The sequence below is a fragment of the Austrofundulus limnaeus genome, unplaced genomic scaffold (genome assembly GCF_001266775.1).
Source record: "Austrofundulus limnaeus strain Quisiro unplaced genomic scaffold, Austrofundulus_limnaeus-1.0 Scaffold2044, whole genome shotgun sequence".
NCBI lineage: Eukaryota > Metazoa > Chordata > Actinopteri > Cyprinodontiformes > Rivulidae > Austrofundulus > Austrofundulus limnaeus.
Window position 1 is genome coordinate 374 of NW_013954446.1, and position 18,246 is coordinate 18,619.

Genomic DNA, 18,246 nt, shown 5'->3' on the forward strand with positions numbered 1-18,246 from the left:
GCTACCTTCAATTATGAAAATGGTGTATATACCAAAAATAAATTTGACTTTGCTTCATATCTAAATGCCTGGAAACTGGCCTTTGTCTCTTTTAGATCCTCCTACCATTTCAGAGACTCCCATTTCAGCACGTCTTCACAACATCGCTTCGGGGAAGTGGGGCTCTGTGGGGTAGAACCTCAGATGCAGACTGAGCTCCAGGGAGGAGCTAGGTAAAAACTAGGTAAAAAATAGGCAGTGCTTTGTGCTAACAAGCATTTAGGCAGCTCCACATGGCCACAGGAGACTCAAGGATTTCTCAAACATGCACGAATGAGTCAAAATAACACTCTGGATATAGTTTTGATCAGGGGATTTCAGTCCRCTTGTAATGCAAGCTGAATGCTGATAGGCCACTACTACTAAGATTTACATAAATAGCTACATGTAATTTCGCTAAATTGTAATTTTGTGTCTAAGAACAGGACCAGAATGTAACAAGTACAGAAACTGAATAAATAAATGTTTTCATTATTTCAGACACAAAGTGCAAAGAAAAGTTTGGACAGGATGTATATCAACATCTCTTCCTGGACAGGGCAGAATTTCAAGAACTTGCTTTTTTATGCTTTCTTCTATGCAAACCAGAGTGTGGAGTTGAATTTTTAAACACTGCATGGAGAGCTGCAGAATAATGCTGTTTATTTTAATGTGATGCTGCCAGCCTGGAGGCAGAAAGCTCATGGTCAGTGCTGTTCCTTTTTTTTTCTGCCATGTACATCCGTCTCTTTCTGTTGGACGTGTCACCTTTTGTTCATTTCACTGTGTTTGTGAATTCTTCTCCCACCGGCTCAGCTTGTTCTACTTGTTTTTTTAGGAAACTACTATCAAAGGATCTGTCAGTCTGAGCTTCCTGCTTTCATTCACTCTGCTCTGTCTGCCGAACTGGACTCCCCAGATAAGACACTCTTCTTACAACAACCCCGCTTGTGTTACTGGCTTGGTTCTGTGATTTGTTTTGACCATGTTTTTTTTTTTTTTTTTTTCCAAGAAACAGTACAAGCTTCATAATCAATTTCAGGAATCAAATTTTAAATGAAAAATAAACATAAAAAGTCCCAGAATATTGCATAAAACAAAGAAACAAAACATTGTTTGGACTAATCTGATTTTTTTGTCCAAAAACAGAAGAATAAAGAAAGTTAGTCAATAAAATAAAAGGTGGAATCTTTTATCTGTGGTATATTTTACAGTTAAAACTTCTCTTTGCTGCAGCCTGCCAGCAGTAGTCAGTGTCATATACTCTGCTGTCAGTAGGTGGCGGTACACAACTAGAAATGATGCCACCTCAACATGAACAAACTGGGAACTTAAACATTTTTAACCGTTTCCATTGATTAGAAAACATGAAAAAAAATCTTTGCTTAAACCCAAGCAYAAAAAATGAGCAATGTGCATGTAGCAGTTTTTTTTGGTTGCAGAATGGGAAAAAAATACAAAGAAAATTGGAATTTGTAGTTAGTTTTTTATATTTAATCCACCATCACATCATTAGATGATCTTCCCTTTTGCAGTATCAGTAGTTTAAAAGCTTTACATTAGCACTGCCCCACTTTGGTCCCTTAAACCAAACATTATTTACAAAATCTGGACATCATTTTAAAATGTTTACCACCTGTATTCAGTGTCAGGCATGAATACCTTGTGTTCAAAYGAGCTACAGATTAAACACTGCTCAGTGATTATCAGAGGGGAGTAAAAAAGCTGCAGTTTTGAAGGCAGTTCCAACGAACCTCATGGTTCTCGAATCCCAACGACACAAAGTGTTCTACGCAGTTTCAAGTACAGCTCATACACAGGTGAGTGAGAAAATAAGACAAAAATGTGCTCCCTTTAAGGCTTTTTGTGACTAAAACTCAAATTTCCTTTACCTTTGTTTCAGTTTTACCATTTAAAAACACTAAAAAATAAATTAAGACACCCACTGGCAAAACACGATTTGGCACACTTATCTCGTAGGTATTCATAAGTAGGGTGACATGTGGGTTTTAAAAGGTGTTCTCAACGGTACACAGCAGGAAAAAAATAGATTACAACATTCCTGTCAACTCGCTAAGCTCTTCTTGGGTAAAAAAAAAAGCACTTAGTTGAAAAACGCTTAACGAACTCCTCAAGTCTTGTTCAGGCAGCGCTCTGCCATGAAACTGGCACCGCAGGCGGGGGGATCGGCTGGAGAAGGAGTGTAGTATGACCACGGAGCTGTCTGCCTGCTTTCCTCCCACATGATGGAGCGTGTTAGAAAGTGACTGCTTCCAGGCAGAAAAATAATAATAATAAAAAAAATGCTGCTGACCTCACAGCCTTTTTTTAGCAGCCAACACTGACATTTTTCAACAACAGTACAAACGAGCAAAAAAAAAAAAGGATTTAACAGTAACTGCTTGCACAAAATTGCACGTGAAAGTCCGCAGTGCAACAAGAATTTGCAGCCGTTTGTCAAAAAGTCTGTCTTTGTGTCTTTGAGAAGCACTTCTTTGTGTGCAGGAAGATAAAATCTTTCTGCCGTCGCAAATCCATAATAAGGACACTTCAGGTGTGCAAGATGCTTCCTTTTTTTCGTTTCTACTGAGGTGTGAGGATGAAAGCAGCTGACGTCTTAAAAAAAATAATAAAAAAAGACCAGATAAACTCTGCTATCCTGCTGCAATCTGCACTCAATCACGATAGTATAAAAGCTCTCAGTGGAGCAAGTGACTGTCTTCAAGGGAAAAWTTTCAAGACCCTTTTCCTTTGTCGTTTCAATCGGGTGCAAACGTTTGCAGGGAGGAAACTGGGAGCAGCGGAGGCGGCCTCCACCGTAGTAATTGCACGACGATCACTTAAATCTTCCTGCTCTTTCTACCACTCAAACTTCCACTGCTGGGTTCGGTCGCTGGGGCTGCAGCGTCTCATCTGGACGTCTGGGCGACCCTCTGCCGTGCGGTAGGCGGTCAGGCACATGTCGGAGTGAGGATGATGGATGGTCCCATCCTGCGCAGATTACAGGGCAAACTCCAGATTAGACTTTTTGAGGAAAAGTGTCATCTTGTGGAAGAAGATTTGAGCGAACCCGCCCCTCACCTGTCTGAACTCCCAGACGATACTGGGGGGTTTGAGCTCGCTGTCATGAGGACAATGTCTCATACTGATGAAGGTGTGTCCCTCGAGGACTTCAGCGCACAGCTCAGTCACAGAGTTGAAACGGATCTCCTTCTGAGAGGTGTATTCAAAGTACTGGGGTAAAAAAAATAAAACAGAAATGTTTGGTATCCACAGAAATGTCAAAAACTCATAAAAACATTTCCACCAAACATATTTAAAACCACAAGCAGAGGAATCAGAAAGTAAACAACTAGTAAAACACAACACTGTGGATATGTTTTCACCATTTTTACTTTTCTTTTTGTAAAAGTAATACAAGTCAAAGCAAATACCAAGTTTTTCTTTAAACTTGATTTTGAGTAAATGCTCCAGTTGGAGTCTAACATAATCATCGCTCATTGTTTTATATGATTAAGGTGAAAAATAAATGTGTGGGTAATTAAAGGCAAAACATTAAAAAAACAAGTCTTTTCAGGCTTGTTAGAAAAAAAGAAACAATTTTTGCAATTAAAAACATAAGATTTGTTCACATCTAATGTTGCTACTAAAATGATAAGTTGGCTCTTTGCTAAAACCTCTGTAATTTTTCTCTAGTTTATTTTAGCAGCAGCATCCACCTGTGAATTTATGGTTTCCAAGAGATTTTAGCCTGATTCATTATATTTTGAAAAGAGTTATATGCTGTATAATGTGAAAAAAAAATCAGGCAAGGGGAAAATATATTTATTTTTTGTTCTGTTCCAACCTCACTATCTCTGAAACAATAGCAGCTGATGCTTTTACACTTCTGATTAAATCTTCCAAGTGTTTGATTTATTTTGATGCCAAGTTTATTTAAATAGTTTGTAAATGCTGAGACAATTACATTTCGGCACTTTCTTTCGAGCACAAGGAAACCTCTCGGGGCTGAAGAGGTTAACCTTTAAACTTTTCATAAAACACTCCCTCTCTTTCAAATTCTTTTGCTTCGTCTCTATTTTAAAAAAGAACTGAAAGAAGCCAAACAGTTACAGCTGGGTTTGTTTTTCCTTCCCTCCGCCGAGGCCTCGTGTCCTCATTAAGCTGGAGCTGCGTGGCGTACCGGTGTTTGTGTCAAGCGATCTCGTCAGTAAAGAGAAAGGGCCTGAATCTCTCAATCAAATAGACGGGGAGACAAACCCAGCTCTTCCTCCGCTGGTGTCAAGTCAACGAACTGACCTACGGGGACAAAAGAAGTGACACTCCACGGGGCTCCCTCCTAAACGGAGGCTCAGGTAATCCATCTTCATGCTTCCCCATCCTCTTCTTCACGTCTCATACATCTTTCAGGTGCGTCGAGGTCCGCGATGGTCGATTGCAATGAAAGGCTCACCCCTGGCAACGGCTTGTGGCTTCTGACTTATTCACCCAGGCTGCGTCTCTCTACCAGTGAGCCTCATGTATCTTTTAAACGGAGCAAGTTTTTTTTTATTTCTTATGTGAGCCAGGGACGAGGGAGCAGGAGGAAGGCGATAAAGGGTCCTTAGGGTTTTTTTGTTTCACATGGGAGCTATTCAAACATTGATTTTCACTAACACATGGCGCTTTATTTTGTGAATGAGGACACCTGATGCGGTGCATCAACGRGGTAATCAGAAACATCAAACAGGTGGAAGACGGACGGAAACAAGTTCACCCATTCATCTGACTCCCAACATTAAATATGCATGTGCACAATCATTTGCCATTTACTAAACCGCTGATGGATGGCGTTGGCAGGAAATCAAAGTAAAATAATCTAAAATTTACCACAACAATTTCTCATAAGTTATAGGTAAATACATCGGTGGGCACCAGCCTGCTAAAGCACAAATCTGCAATTGCGGACCTAAACATTTCATTTGCGTTTTAGCGGTCATACTAGTTTTTATAATTCATAAGCGGATTTGCGCTTTCTAAAATTAAAATGCAGTACCGCTAATAACTAATTATCTACCAGTCATCATTATCTTGAACAGTGGAATGTATGGCTGTCAATGAATCACAACCCATGTGATCTATCCAACAGCACCCCTCCCAGATAAACACACTTATTGAGAAGGTATACATCCTTGCTGACTGTTGCTTTTCGGTCACGGTTCTGACTTCCCACAATACTTTGTGTCTGCTTACGTAGCAGGAAGGCAATAGCAAAAACAGTTAATGTTTGTAATCCATACTAAAATTTTGCATGTGTTGATTTATTTTACTTTACAATCGGAGCTCCTTTTTTAAAAAAACAAAAGTTTAAACGCTGGAGCTCAGTACTTGACCTAATTGGTCGAAGCAATCGGCTTAACGTGGTTAGAGACTCAGAAATGATTTAAAGATGTTATGCGGATGAAGACTGACATCTAGTGGTCAACTGGAGCAACTACATGGAAAACCTTAAAATCCTAGCTCTTATTTTGAAGGGAAGATAGTTTCCTGTGCTCCATGCTTTCGTTTCCCGTCACAAATCAAATACGTCATGTACCCAGAATGCATCGCTTCAGTTTTCCAATAAACAGTTTTAAAATTACTTTATTGATGCTTCTTTAATGAAAAATTTACAACAAACAAAAGAAAAAGACAAAGAAGCAGCCAAACTAACAATCCTCAACAACTTTTTAAAGAATCAACCGAACTAGCAATCCTCATCAACTTTTTAATTTTTAAACCAGGAGCTAAAGGTCTGTTTCAGGAAATCACATCCCCAGCAATCAGCAGTTGTAGAATTAAGTTGTAAAAGAGTTCATACACAGCTAGTTGGCAGTGTTGTGCGTACATGAATTGCTGCCAGCTAGTAAGTGTCAAATTGAACTTGCACTTTAAAATTAGCTTCCGCTAGCTTTTCTACGGCATGAGCGCTTTTGAAGTTGCAGACCTAAAAATTTTCAYAAGCGCTTTAGAAATTGYGGAGCTAAATTTTGGATTAGCGCTGCCCACCACTGGGTAAATAAAACAAGTCCTGGATACATTGAGAAGTATTGACCTCCTGCCAAAGAGCATGAGAGAGATAGAAAAGACTGAAATAAATTAAAAGAAATGTTTACCTGGTTGCCTCCCTGGCCGTGGCAGCCGAACAGAGAAAGCTGGGCACCTGTGGGATTGTGGTCTGGAGCGTTGTAATCAAGGCACTCTGATTGGATTCCTGAACTACGGACCTGAAAGGAGCCCAAAAAGTATCAGCAACAATAAAGAGGTGATAGTGCACATCGACTCCTGCAAAAAGCCTCTCCTTTTGGTTTTATTCTCTGCAGGCAGGTCACACAGTAAGGTCACGCACAATGCAGCTTCAACTACTCTGATTAATGTCAAATAAATCAATCTAAATCCAGGATAAATAATCGAATCAGATAAAATGTGTATTAGGAGTTACTCACAGCCCCATGCCAGCCTTCCCTGTCCTCGGGCACATGTAGATCAGGGTAGATATTTTTAAGATACCAGTCAAAGCTTTTGCATTTCAGCCTTTCCCTCAGCAGCAGCCGCTCCGAGATATCCCCGTAGTTTTCCTGTAAAGCACACGGGATCAGTCGCGACAAGAAAACARCCGACGAGGGAAGTGAAAACCTCTGATTTTCTTCCTCGCAGTGACACCTAGAATTATGATGTTGGGAGGGTGGAAAGTGTTTGCAAAGTGTCAGGTCACAGGAGACACACTCGCATGTGGCTGGCATGTTCACGCTGTGATTATCCTGGAGTTACGACAAAGTGTTAGGAACATGCCAGAGACTCGCTACGGTGGAATAAGCCACTGAAAACTTTCAACTGTTTATCTTTCAGTAAAACTGCTCAAGGATGATTTTGGGAAAAACGAAGAGTACGAATTCCTCAATCTCAATTTGATTGTTAACCTAGATGTGCTAATGGGAAACAAACCTACCTGAGGGATTTTTTGTATGCCTTATCTTGTCCAAAGATTGTGTTTTTTATCCTTAATCTTGTTTGACTGAATAAAACTTGACTGCGAAGCTGTTTGTTGATAAAAACATGGGAATTTGATAAGCTGCACTGTTTTCTTGCACCCGATTGGAATGAAAGAGTGATTAACAGCCTTCTGCAGAAGTTCCTGATAGTGGTCCTCAAGGGCCAGGACTGGGCACCGTTGTACTAAATCATGCTTTCGTTTGTTTTAATAGAGCAGCCAAAGTCTTTAGCTCTGGTGCTGTATTCCATCTCCCACTGCCCAGATAATTTATTGTTTGATCAAAGATCCCAGATATAAATAATATACTTTGTTTKTCAGACAGGTGTAACTGAGATACATTATTTTTTTATGGCGCCCAGTAGAGCGGCACAACACACATACACACACATTAACGGGTCAGACCCAGTGAAGCAGACAGTGTGAGATCATATGCTGWCATCTAGACAAGTTAATGACATCATAGGAAAAGTCCAAATCAAATATCAAGTGTGTCTGTGTCAAAACAACATGTTGTTGCAGAGTAAAACAGCGGATCACTGCGGGGCCTCGGTTTATTAGACGCATCGCAGGCGTGCAAGGAGTCAAAGTGTTTGTGAGTGTCAAACCTTTTTGGCTGGAGGGTTCCTGTTGTAGAAGTGCTGTTTATAAGAGTCCATCCAAACTTCTGCAGCTCGGACGGTGTTCTGGAGGAAGTTGGGCCGCGCGTAGGGGGCCTTCTTGGGGAACACGTGACCCACGTGAGAGCAGGGATGAATCTCCAAACTGCCTCCACACTGCCATACCTGTGGCGGCAAGATGCATAAAAAACATAAATATCTCTTTGTTCTTTGTTATTTGTTTGTTTTGTTTTTTTACACTTAGGTGACCAGAGCAGGATTAAACAATGATGGATGCTTGTGAACTGATGGTTCTGAGAAATTAACTGTCTGCTGCAATGATGTGTTGCCTCTCAGCGTAGGCYGTTGCAGTGACATACAGCACAAACTGGGTGATAAATATTCAACAGAAGCTCATATTTATTATTATCCTCGAGTATTTTTTTTAGTTGCACTCAGGTGTGACACAACAACAAGTAAAAACCCACAGGTTGAGTTTTCAAATCCAATTCAACAAACAGACTTCTTGATAGTTTGCAAGCTCACACATGCCTCAGAGAGCTGCTGTTTGCATAAAGGGATGGTTCTGATCATTTGAGACGGAGTTATTATTTTTACCTGTAATGCATCGCTATTTGAAAGAGCTCAGTTTTGTTTGGAGAAATAGAGATTAATTCTGATTGGATCGACGAGCCGTGGCTAAGCGAAAAGGCAAATTTGCAGCCCTTTAAAATCACAAAAAATAGTGTTTAAAGGGAGAAAAAAATCCTCTCATCTGTCAAGTGTGATGATATGGGTGTCAGAGGATCCGGCACGCTGGCATTTAGTGCCCTGCTGACAGAAGAAATGAAAGCAGCTGTGTACAGAGGCTTTCTGTGTGCTCAGAATCATTCAAATGCATCACTGGATGGCATTTTATTTGACATCCGGCTAGGGCTACCAAAGAGCTACTCAGGATGATATGTTCTCGAGTGGTCGAGTCAGTCACAGGATTTGAATTAGTTGCGGTTCACTCTGAAAGGCCAGGCTAAAGGCAGGCAAACACCACAATACACACAAGCTGAAGGTAGCTACAGTAAAAGGCTGAGTAAAATACAGGTAAGACACTTTCTTGTCAAAAGCTTTCACCCATCCAGTTACTGGCAATACATTACAGTTAAAACCGTCTTTTAAAGTGCATGTGACATCAATTTTTTGTAATAAACATGAATGCATGTTTGAAAAGATAACATTGATAACATACTGCAAAACAAATTTCACGTCGCTGAGATGAACAGTTGTTGAGATATTTGCATGTGAAGAAACAGGAAGTGATGTCAAAGGGGAATGTCAACATGTAAACAGTGTGTTGTTACAAAAGCTAACAACACAGACTGTAGAGAAGAATCTGATGTTTCTTTAGATTATTTTAGTTGCTATCAAAGAGAGATGAAGAAGAGTTAAGTTTAAATAATTTTGTTTTAATAAACAGAGACCAGCAAGTTTATTTTATTAATGAGTTCTCCTTTGATGTCACTACCTGTTTCACTTTGGCCGAGCCAAATTCAAAAGAAAATATACCAGTTATGAGTCAAAATGGATGAAATCATGTGTACTATGCCAATTTTCTTAAGTATAAAGATGCTTTCTTTGACCTTTTGTATTTGAAGGATAGGCTTGTCACAGGCTCCTAATATTTGATTTAGCTTCAGTTTAGATTAATGCTGACAAATATTTGCTCAAACTCAAGTTTAGGCTTGGCTTTAAACTGCTGGAGGATTTCCAAAGAACAGTTGAGGGATATTTACAGCAGAAGTGAAATAAAAATGCTAATGTTTTGGAATTGGTGCAACAGCAGAAGTCGCACTTGAAAAGCAAAACACCTGCGTTTACACAGTAACCTAACCCCGATTTGCAGTGTTAATATCTATGACATAACATTGACTGTGAAGTATCCAAGAAAAACACCACTAAAGACTGAAAGATTCTTCAGTCGTGGTTCTTAACAAGACAAAACAAGTTCTTTCCCTCATAATTACGTGGAGTTTTACTCTTCATCATGTCTATAGCATGTCAACAACCAGACCTGGAAACCAATTCAAAAAACATAAATCATGCCCTGCAAAAAGCTCCAGAAAAAGAGAGAGGAGAGGCGTTCTTTTATTTTCACATCCACAACACATTCCTTGGGCTAACAGCCTGTTCTTCTTCACGCTGTGACTAAATCCATTTCCAGCTCCACAAAAGGCCTGAAACCTTTGCCAACCGGACTGACGCAAACGAGTGAAAAGTGATGCAAACACTTTAAGGTCTTAGGATCTGTATCAGGTTCTGTGGCTTACCGTGATATCTGAAACTCCCTCGTGTCAATCAAACACTGATGAGTCAGGGGCTAACTTGATAATAAAAGGTACCCCCTGGAGCTTGAGGTCTCAATAAACTGAATTCACTTCAGTTAGATGGATTGCTTTTTCTTAACATTTCCAAAAGCTGTTTCATCTTACTGCACCGCATTGTGGTAGTTTGGCAGAACGAGGACTTGGTGATCCGGAAAGATGAACTCACCCTGAAAGAGAGCTCGAGGTTTTCTCCTCCCCACACCTCCATCCCCATGTCATATGTGCCAAGGTATTCAAAGTAAGCTTTGCTCACAGCAAATAACCCTCCTGCCATGGTAGGAGACCTGTGAAGACACAAATACGACTTGAACTTATTATGAAAGTGTTAAGAAGAAAAATGAACAAATCAAAGTTTCGAGGTTTTCAAAGAAATGTATGCTTTGTACTTTTAAGGTATTAGCAACTGAAAAATGATCCCGCTCCTACCTGATGGGGTCAAAGCGAGACTTTCGCCTCTTGCGTTCCACTTCAGGAACCGAGTGCCACTGAAAGGTGAGTCTCCAGTCAAACCCTCCAATCATCGGCTCGTCTGTCTGCATGTAAAACTCAAACGTGTTCCAGTCGATGGTGTCGATCACAGGGCACACTATGGTGCTGGCATTCTGAGCAATCCTAAACAAAATGTCAWAAAAGTGCAAAAAATAAAAAATAAAATTAACAAAACCCATTGTTAAAGATGTTTACTCCAGAAATGTTCAGAAAGCTTTTAAAAAAGATCTAATTTGGGTCACCTTTCCAGCAGAGGCTCAATCCAGCCGGGGACACACTCACAGTGGCAATCAAGAAAYGTCAGAACGTCACCCGTGGCGTAGGTGGCGCCGATGAGACGTGCTCGTACCAGCCCTTCTCTTTTATTGGTGCGAATGAGCCGCACGCGTTGGAGGTTGCTGATGTATTCTTCTAGCTTTGATTTCAGGTAGCCTGAGAAGCGAAGATCAACAAAAAAWGTAGATGCAATAGGTGTAGGTAAGCAGTAGGTGCACCGATAAATCAGCCAGTCGATGTAAATAAATTACGATAGGAACATTGAAGGTGTGTTGTGACCTTAGAACGCCTGACAGTGTCAATTATTTTTTTTAAAAATAGTATTGGAGAGAATCGGAATTGGCTGGTCAGACTTTTTAAAGATCTGTATTGGGCCAGAAAACTGCAATCTGTACACCCCTAAAAGCCTAATCAGTTCTTCAGTCATTAGGTGTTTAAAGAAGCCTTTCTGGTTCTTAGAATGGCATGTTTAGCATTCCACTTGTGAACAGCATTTAGAGGAGAGGAAAGTGTATCGTAGCAGCTCGGTGCTGACTGATGTCATCATGATGGTGTGATGTCTGACAGACTAGACTCCCTGTCTTAAAACTAATTCTACAACAGCAGACTGACGCTGAGCTACTCCTTTATCCAGTTTCTGACATGAAGTGGTGTCAGTCTCAAACTCAGCAGATATTTCTGATGAAACCTTGCAATGTAWGAAAAATCTCTAAAAGTTGCTCTTCTGGTCAACCATTTTTAAAATATCTCACACTGCCTTGTCATCAAACAGACAGCAAAACAAAACTTTACATTTGCACATAGACAACCAGGAGTTGGAGCAGAGACTTGTTAAATAAAACTTGGTTAAAACCTGCTCAGACCACAGCTGAATTACTAAAACCCTCCTTAGTGCACCACCATTACAACCAAACCAAAGCTTCAAAGAGCTAATTTTTTTTGCCAGTTTTGCTTTTAAAAACAAAACAAAAAAGTAACCCATGATTTAATGACAGTGTCAGACCTCGGTCACTGTAGTCATCAATTAGGATGATTTCTTTCAGCAGCATGGCGGGCGTGGTCTCCAGCACACTGTGAATAGTTCTCAGCAGGGTGGACCAGGCCTCGTTGTAGAACGCTATGATCACAGAGGTGGTAGGTAAACGCCGGTAGTCAAACTTCTTGTTCCGGCATCTGAGGCATGTGCGTGTGTGAGTGGAGAGAGAGAGACAGAGTTGACATAAGCACGAGTATTCATGTTCTGTACATATTTACAAAACGTTTTATAAAAAAAAACAGGAGTAAGTCAGATCAGCGGCTTTTCTGAAAAACGTCAGCGCGTGGTGGAGGAAGTGTCTAATCCTAATCCAAGTGGCAGTTACTGAAGTCATAAAGAGTTGCAGAAAATATGTTTGAGAATGGAGGTTGTCACACCAGTGAGCAACAAACACAGAAGGGCTTGGAGGAAGCGAGACCACAGAAATGAAAGCAAGCAGAGATGAAGCGAGCAGAAACAACAGACAGAGGGCACAGGGATAGAAATGAATACAGATGTAAATATGAACGTGTTTACAAGAAAATAATACATAAAAATTGAGACATTAAGCTCTGGTTTTATTATATAATATGATTTATGTCAGCACTGGAAAAGAATAAATTATACAAAGTTGGAGAAGTTATTTGGAGAAGTTATATTTACTGTCATTTCCTGGAGCTAACAAGGAGTAACAATTTGGGGGCTCATCCGGGATTGAACCCAGAACCTCTCAAAAGGCTCTTTTAGAAGATTGTACCACAAAATGTTCAAACATCTTATCCCACTTTGATGCTCCCTCTGGCAATTCAGAAGTCAGTGACAGAGATGCTCTCTTACTGCACTCAAACGCACTTTCAGACAACATTAATCAGTGCAAGAGTGGTGTGGAAATAAACTCCTCTGCTCAAACGTGTTGCTGTCACCCAGGCTGGTGATGAGTCACAGAATGACTCTTATCCCTTATTATTGCAAGAGTTAAAAAAAACATCCAAGCATGTCTTTTAAAGGTTTTAAGTTTCAAAATAACCTGACTCTTATTATGGTTGTTAGGGCTGCATGATATTAGGAAAACCTGCGATGTGCGATAACAGTGCTTAATATTGTGATGACGATATGACTTGTGATAAATGAACAAATACGAATGTATGTATTGTTGATATCTTTCTGCTCTGGGTTCAACACCCAAAAAAACAAACAAACTAAAAGAAACTAATCATTTCCATTCCAGCCTGAAATTATTATTTTTTGACCAAATACATGAAGCGCTCCATTTGATTGGTGAAATATTTCAAGCTTCCATCTGAATGACAAAACGCATAAATGCAAACTATTCAGTCAACCATTTATTGCAGTTTATGCAGTTCTTGTGATATGCATATTGCACAGGCTATTATCGCGATGAYGATAAATTTTCAATATATTGTGCAGCCCTGACCTAGACCATCATGTTTAAAGGCAAATCCACTGCTAAGATGTATTGATCATTCACTGATACACTCCAGAGAGTTTAAAACAAACACAAATGATGGTTCTTCCACAGCTACATCTGTATCTCATTAGTAAAGGGAGACAGTAAAACAGAAGGCAAAGGCGGAAGGGGAAACTATTAATAAAAGGCATGACGCTGTGTTTCATCATAGCAGCAAAGCCAAGAATAGCTGGAGATGGAATAAACCTATTCACCAGCTTCAGTAAACATAGCAATACATCACAGGAGCGTCTGTCTTTGTTTTTAACTTACAGTAAAAGAGTTTAACTTACTGTTTTTACCCAGTGTTTTGGCTCACCAACAGTTATGGTTGGGTGATGTTTCTGATTTATTTGATATATAGTGACTTTTTCTTCTTTTTTTCATTTCGAAATGTATTAAACAGTGTACAAATTTTCCTGATAATGTGTTGTCCATCTGCATCTTACTATATTATTCACTGGGGCTTTATATTGTATATCCCAAGAAAGGCCTAAAATATTGAGATAAAGGTGCTTTTTTTACCAAGCTCAAATTCAAGGGTATTTCTGGACCAATTTGCAAAACCTATAGAAAGCAACGTAGAAGGATGGATCATTCTTGTTTTTAACAAACTCACTCATTCATCCTGTGGTCCTGAATGTGGCGATGGAGGGAGATCTTGTCACTGACGAAGATATTGATAGCGTAGCGCTCCACAGCTTCCTCCTCCTGTTTCTTCTCTTCTGGGCTCGGGTTGAGGTGCGTGGCCCGACCCCACTCCCCCGGCGCATTGTTGTCGGGTGATGGCTTGACATAAACGGGCCTGGCCAGCAGCCCGTCCGTCCCACTCTCTTCTAGCTGCCTCGCGTGCACATTACGCTCGTCCTCCTCATCTTGTCCAGACGAAGACGAGGGGAAAGAGGAGCGCGCTAACAGAAGGTAGCCCAGCCACAGCAGCCACAGCAGGAAGCTGGCTTTGGCCAGCACGCCCAGTTTTCGAGAGCWGCGGCCCCTCATGACGAAACGCGCCGCAAGGGCTCCGTGACGAACCGAGCTTCAGGGAGCCCGTCTGGACACGAGCACCTGGATGAAACAAAAACAGATTTCTTTTTAAAACACATCTGAAACAGAAGAAGGAGATGGTGAAACACATTCTAAAACACCCAAACTACTTTCTCAACCAGGGTGCGATTTAACCCTGAGAACTTGATTACAGTCACGTACAAGTTCCTCCACTGAGCATCTACACCCAAGAAAGATTGTGTCTGCCTCTAAATTCACAATTACCCCGAGGACACGGCTCAAATCGAGCAGAGCAACAGTAATCAACATCGACACCATAAACGTAATCGCATGCTCAAAGCTGCATTAAGATGCTCATTAAATACAAATTGTGCAGATGGAAGAGGCTAAATTATGGCTGACAATACAGCAATGTGCTGAATAAATYGAGTGTGTGATACGCTCCGGAGAGTGAAGCTGTTCGTTAGCCTGATGAACTTCATTATGGCGATGCTGTTCTTTAGCGCGGCGCATCACAGTGAGCCTTTCAAATAAATAAACAACGCAATCCGGAGAAACTGCAGCTGGGATGTTGCTCATGTTTTACATATTATGGGAGGTTTCTAATCACTCTGTCCACACYTGAATGACAATGTCCCTTTAGGCAGTATTAAAGTTCTTATTCATGTCAGCACCATTACTAAAAAATACCTCAGAGGTCGAGACTTGTGTGAAATATACTTTTATTATTAATATCATTATTATTATTTAACAGATTCTACCTTGTTGCCATTTAATCAATAAAAAAAGGTTGTAAATGAATTTTGGACCACTCTTTACAACATGAGTGCAGCTCAGTGAGATTTGTAGTCACTCATTTCTGCACAGCCTAAGCACCTGCAGTATTCTAAATGGTTGAGGTTTGGACTTTGACTGGAGCGTTGCAACATATTGATCGGTTTCTTTTTCAGCCATTCAGTTTCAGTTTAGTCCAAGCTTCAGCTGTCAGACAGGCAATCCCTCTCATGACTAAAATACTTCAATAGTTCTGGTCGACCTAATGACCACAAGGCGCCCAGGTCCTGCAGCTGAAAACCGAGCCAAAATCATTGCCTTTTTTGAATACTTTAGATTAGATTTAATCAATTTCCAACCTGGAAACAATCAGATCATTTTGATTGTCTCCTAAAACCCTCAAAATGAAAAAGGGTGRACTTTTTATTCCAACTATGACTAGACTAAATCTGGATTTAGAATCGGATTATTAATATGGTTTAAAGTAGGGGTGTAAGAAAATATCGATACACTGATATATYGCGATATTTCATTTCCCGATACTGTATCAATATTCTAAAGCCATGTATCGATTTTTTATTAAGGTTTAAAATGTCAACTTTCCTGCCAGCCGTTCATTTTTATGTTGTAGTTCAGCCTCTGACCACTAGTTGGCAGCAGTGAGCCAGMCAYTTGGCTCCTCTACCTCTTGAGGTAGAGGCTATTGTTAAGTGTTGGGTGACCTTATTGTAAATTAATATTAAAAACTAAAAGCTGCAAAAAATATATTTTCAAACTATTTATTGTCAAATTTAGTCTAATAATTGAAAACATGGATGAAATATGAAACAAATAAAATAAAACACATACAAAGCAGAACACAGCTAAATGTATCAAAAGCATGTCTATGTAATATTAGAATTTTCTGAGACAATGAATTTTGGTTTTTCAGTTTTTTCCCCTGTAAGAGGTTTTTATTTAATAGAATTTTTGGACAAAAAAATCGCGATATATCGCCTTGCTTATAGTATCGCAATATATCGGGATATATCGTATCGTGACCCCTCTGTCATGATATGTATCGTATCGCCAAATTCTTGCCAATACACAGCCCTAGTTTAAAGGCACGATATCTTAGCATCAGAGGAGACAGCGCGGTTGTATGTGAACACTCAAGCCTGAGCAAGCCTTGTTTAAATTCAGAGTGTGAAAAGGACARGGCCCGATGCAGGGCTCCTGCTTTCATTTTCTCCCACTGAACCAAAAATAGACATCGCCAAACGTGTTTGCAGAAGGACAAAAAAACCCTCTTGCTTATTAAAAAAAAGGCAGATTAGCTTCAGTTTGTAGATACACGAAGACGGCAAATTTCAACATTCACGTCTGGCAGATGAGCTTAACGTTCCAGATTCCGAAGGAAGCTTGCGTTTAAAAAAATAGACCACTTAGCTGTGTTGACACTGAACCGAACGCAAGCACATAATCGTGTTGCATTAATATTACAGCGGGGTGCCAGTCATGTCAGCTGCAACAAAACTGATGTGAGCACACGCCAACGGTGCTTTCTCACACCCAAGAGATGATTACTTCCCAGTTCTGCCAAAAAAAAAAAGTAAGTGTTGAAATAGTGTGGCTTAAGAGAAAAACCTGTTACACCGGGAAAAAAAAGAAATTAAATTGTCACATTAGAGTCTATAAAACCACAATAAATAAATAGAAAACGCTTCCTCTTCTCTGTGAGTCCTTTAAGACATCAGCACAGGCTTTTTACTCCAAGTTTGGACTCAGGCCAGAGGACTCTGGACTCCTGAGGTTTCAAAATGGAGACGCCTGCAGACAAAACCCTCTTTTATTAGCTGTCCATCACACCTTCCACCCTCTCTGAATCGGATAGCCATACCGGGGAGCATTTCGGGGAAAAGGGCAGGAGGGACAGAGATGCAGCTTTTAATCTTGACCCACTTTTTTTTTCCTTTTGAGRGGGGGTGATTAAGATAGAATTTCAGAAAAAAGCGTGTGGATTGTTTTTGCTTCTGGAGCTGCAAATCTCTGGATCAGAAAAGAAAAAAAAATCCTGATATTGACAACAAATATGATGTTACATCTGTTCAGGCTTGACTTTTATTCTCAGCTCTGAGGTTTCCAACACGACACATGTTAATGTCCCTTTTGCTCTTCCTGGTAAACCTGGAATGAGACATATGTAGCGGATGCGGTACATGGCTCATTTAATTATCAGCTGGTTAAAGAAGAAAAACAAATACCCGTTAGGAGTGTAAACACCAATGAAACACGTTTCATGAGCAGCAAAAATGCACGTCTCCACTTGAGTGGATGAATCCTTTTCAGACTTTAGAACTGGATCACAGCAACACAAACTGATTCTGATTATCACAATGTAAACAGCAATGTTTTCAAGAGAGCAAAGCTAGACTCATCATCGAATCCCATTTAAGCTTTGTGTTTTAGAAAAAGTGTTAAAGAAAATAAAATAGGTAAAAACTAAGCATGTCTGTCATTAGTGCATTTAMTTCAGCAACAGGTTTCCTGACCTGTCAAAACAAATCAGATACATTTGCCTTACAGTCAACGCAGAGGGAGGAAACCGTGCTCATCACTCCATGAAACAAGTCATACAGCAACTTTTCAAATCAACGCAGMATAAATGCGGAAGCTCAACAACAAATCATAACTTTTCCTACGAACAGTCCAAATAATAATCTTTAATGTTACCTTCTTAGTGAATACAGTCTAAGTTGACAATCTAAAAAGGAAAGTTAGACGAGTTTAACAGGGTTAACGAGAGCTGTACTTCAAAAAAATAATAATATCCAACACGATTAGTTTGGAGAAAAGTATTTCCGTCTGAAGAAGACGGGTTTTGGTTGGTGTCGGTTTTACCTTCCGGGAAAGGTTACATGTCTCCGGGGTTCTCCGAGTGTTCTGAGGCCGTTGTCTGTCAGCCCGACTGCGGTCTTCTTCCAGTCAAACCGCTGGCTTGCAGATGTCAGCATAGCCACATCCTCTCCTCCGAACTGGGCTGCTGCTGACCCGATGTCAGGAGGAGCGCGCGTGGAATACGCACAGCTTCCGGCGCAGCTTTTCACAATAAAAGCTCAATGACATCCTGGTTAAAATTCACAATGAGCCCCTTACCCAGAGTTTTTTGCTTTTTTGCTTGTTTCTCTGAGTGTAAACAATGAATACGTATTGTTCATCATTATGAGTCTTTTTTG

General features: G+C 40.3%; 1 protein-coding gene across 1 annotated transcript; it reads right to left on the minus strand.

Moving 5' to 3' along the window:
• Positions 1 to 1,485: 1,485 nt before the first annotated feature.
• Positions 1,486 to 18,092, minus strand: poc1bl (POC1 centriolar protein homolog B (Chlamydomonas), like). Its single transcript, XM_014034306.1, has 11 exons — positions 17,912 to 18,092; positions 13,872 to 14,317; positions 11,773 to 11,942; positions 10,736 to 10,925; positions 10,431 to 10,616; positions 10,171 to 10,288; positions 7,636 to 7,812; positions 6,483 to 6,614; positions 6,153 to 6,263; positions 3,100 to 3,252; positions 1,486 to 3,009 (listed from the first exon to the last, which is right to left on the minus strand). Exons 2-11 carry the CDS (start codon positions 14,249 to 14,251, stop codon positions 2,878 to 2,880), a joined length of 1,749 nt encoding a protein of 582 aa, XP_013889760.1. The 5' UTR covers positions 14,252 to 14,317; positions 17,912 to 18,092; the 3' UTR covers positions 1,486 to 2,877.
• Positions 18,093 to 18,246: the final 154 nt, after the last annotated feature.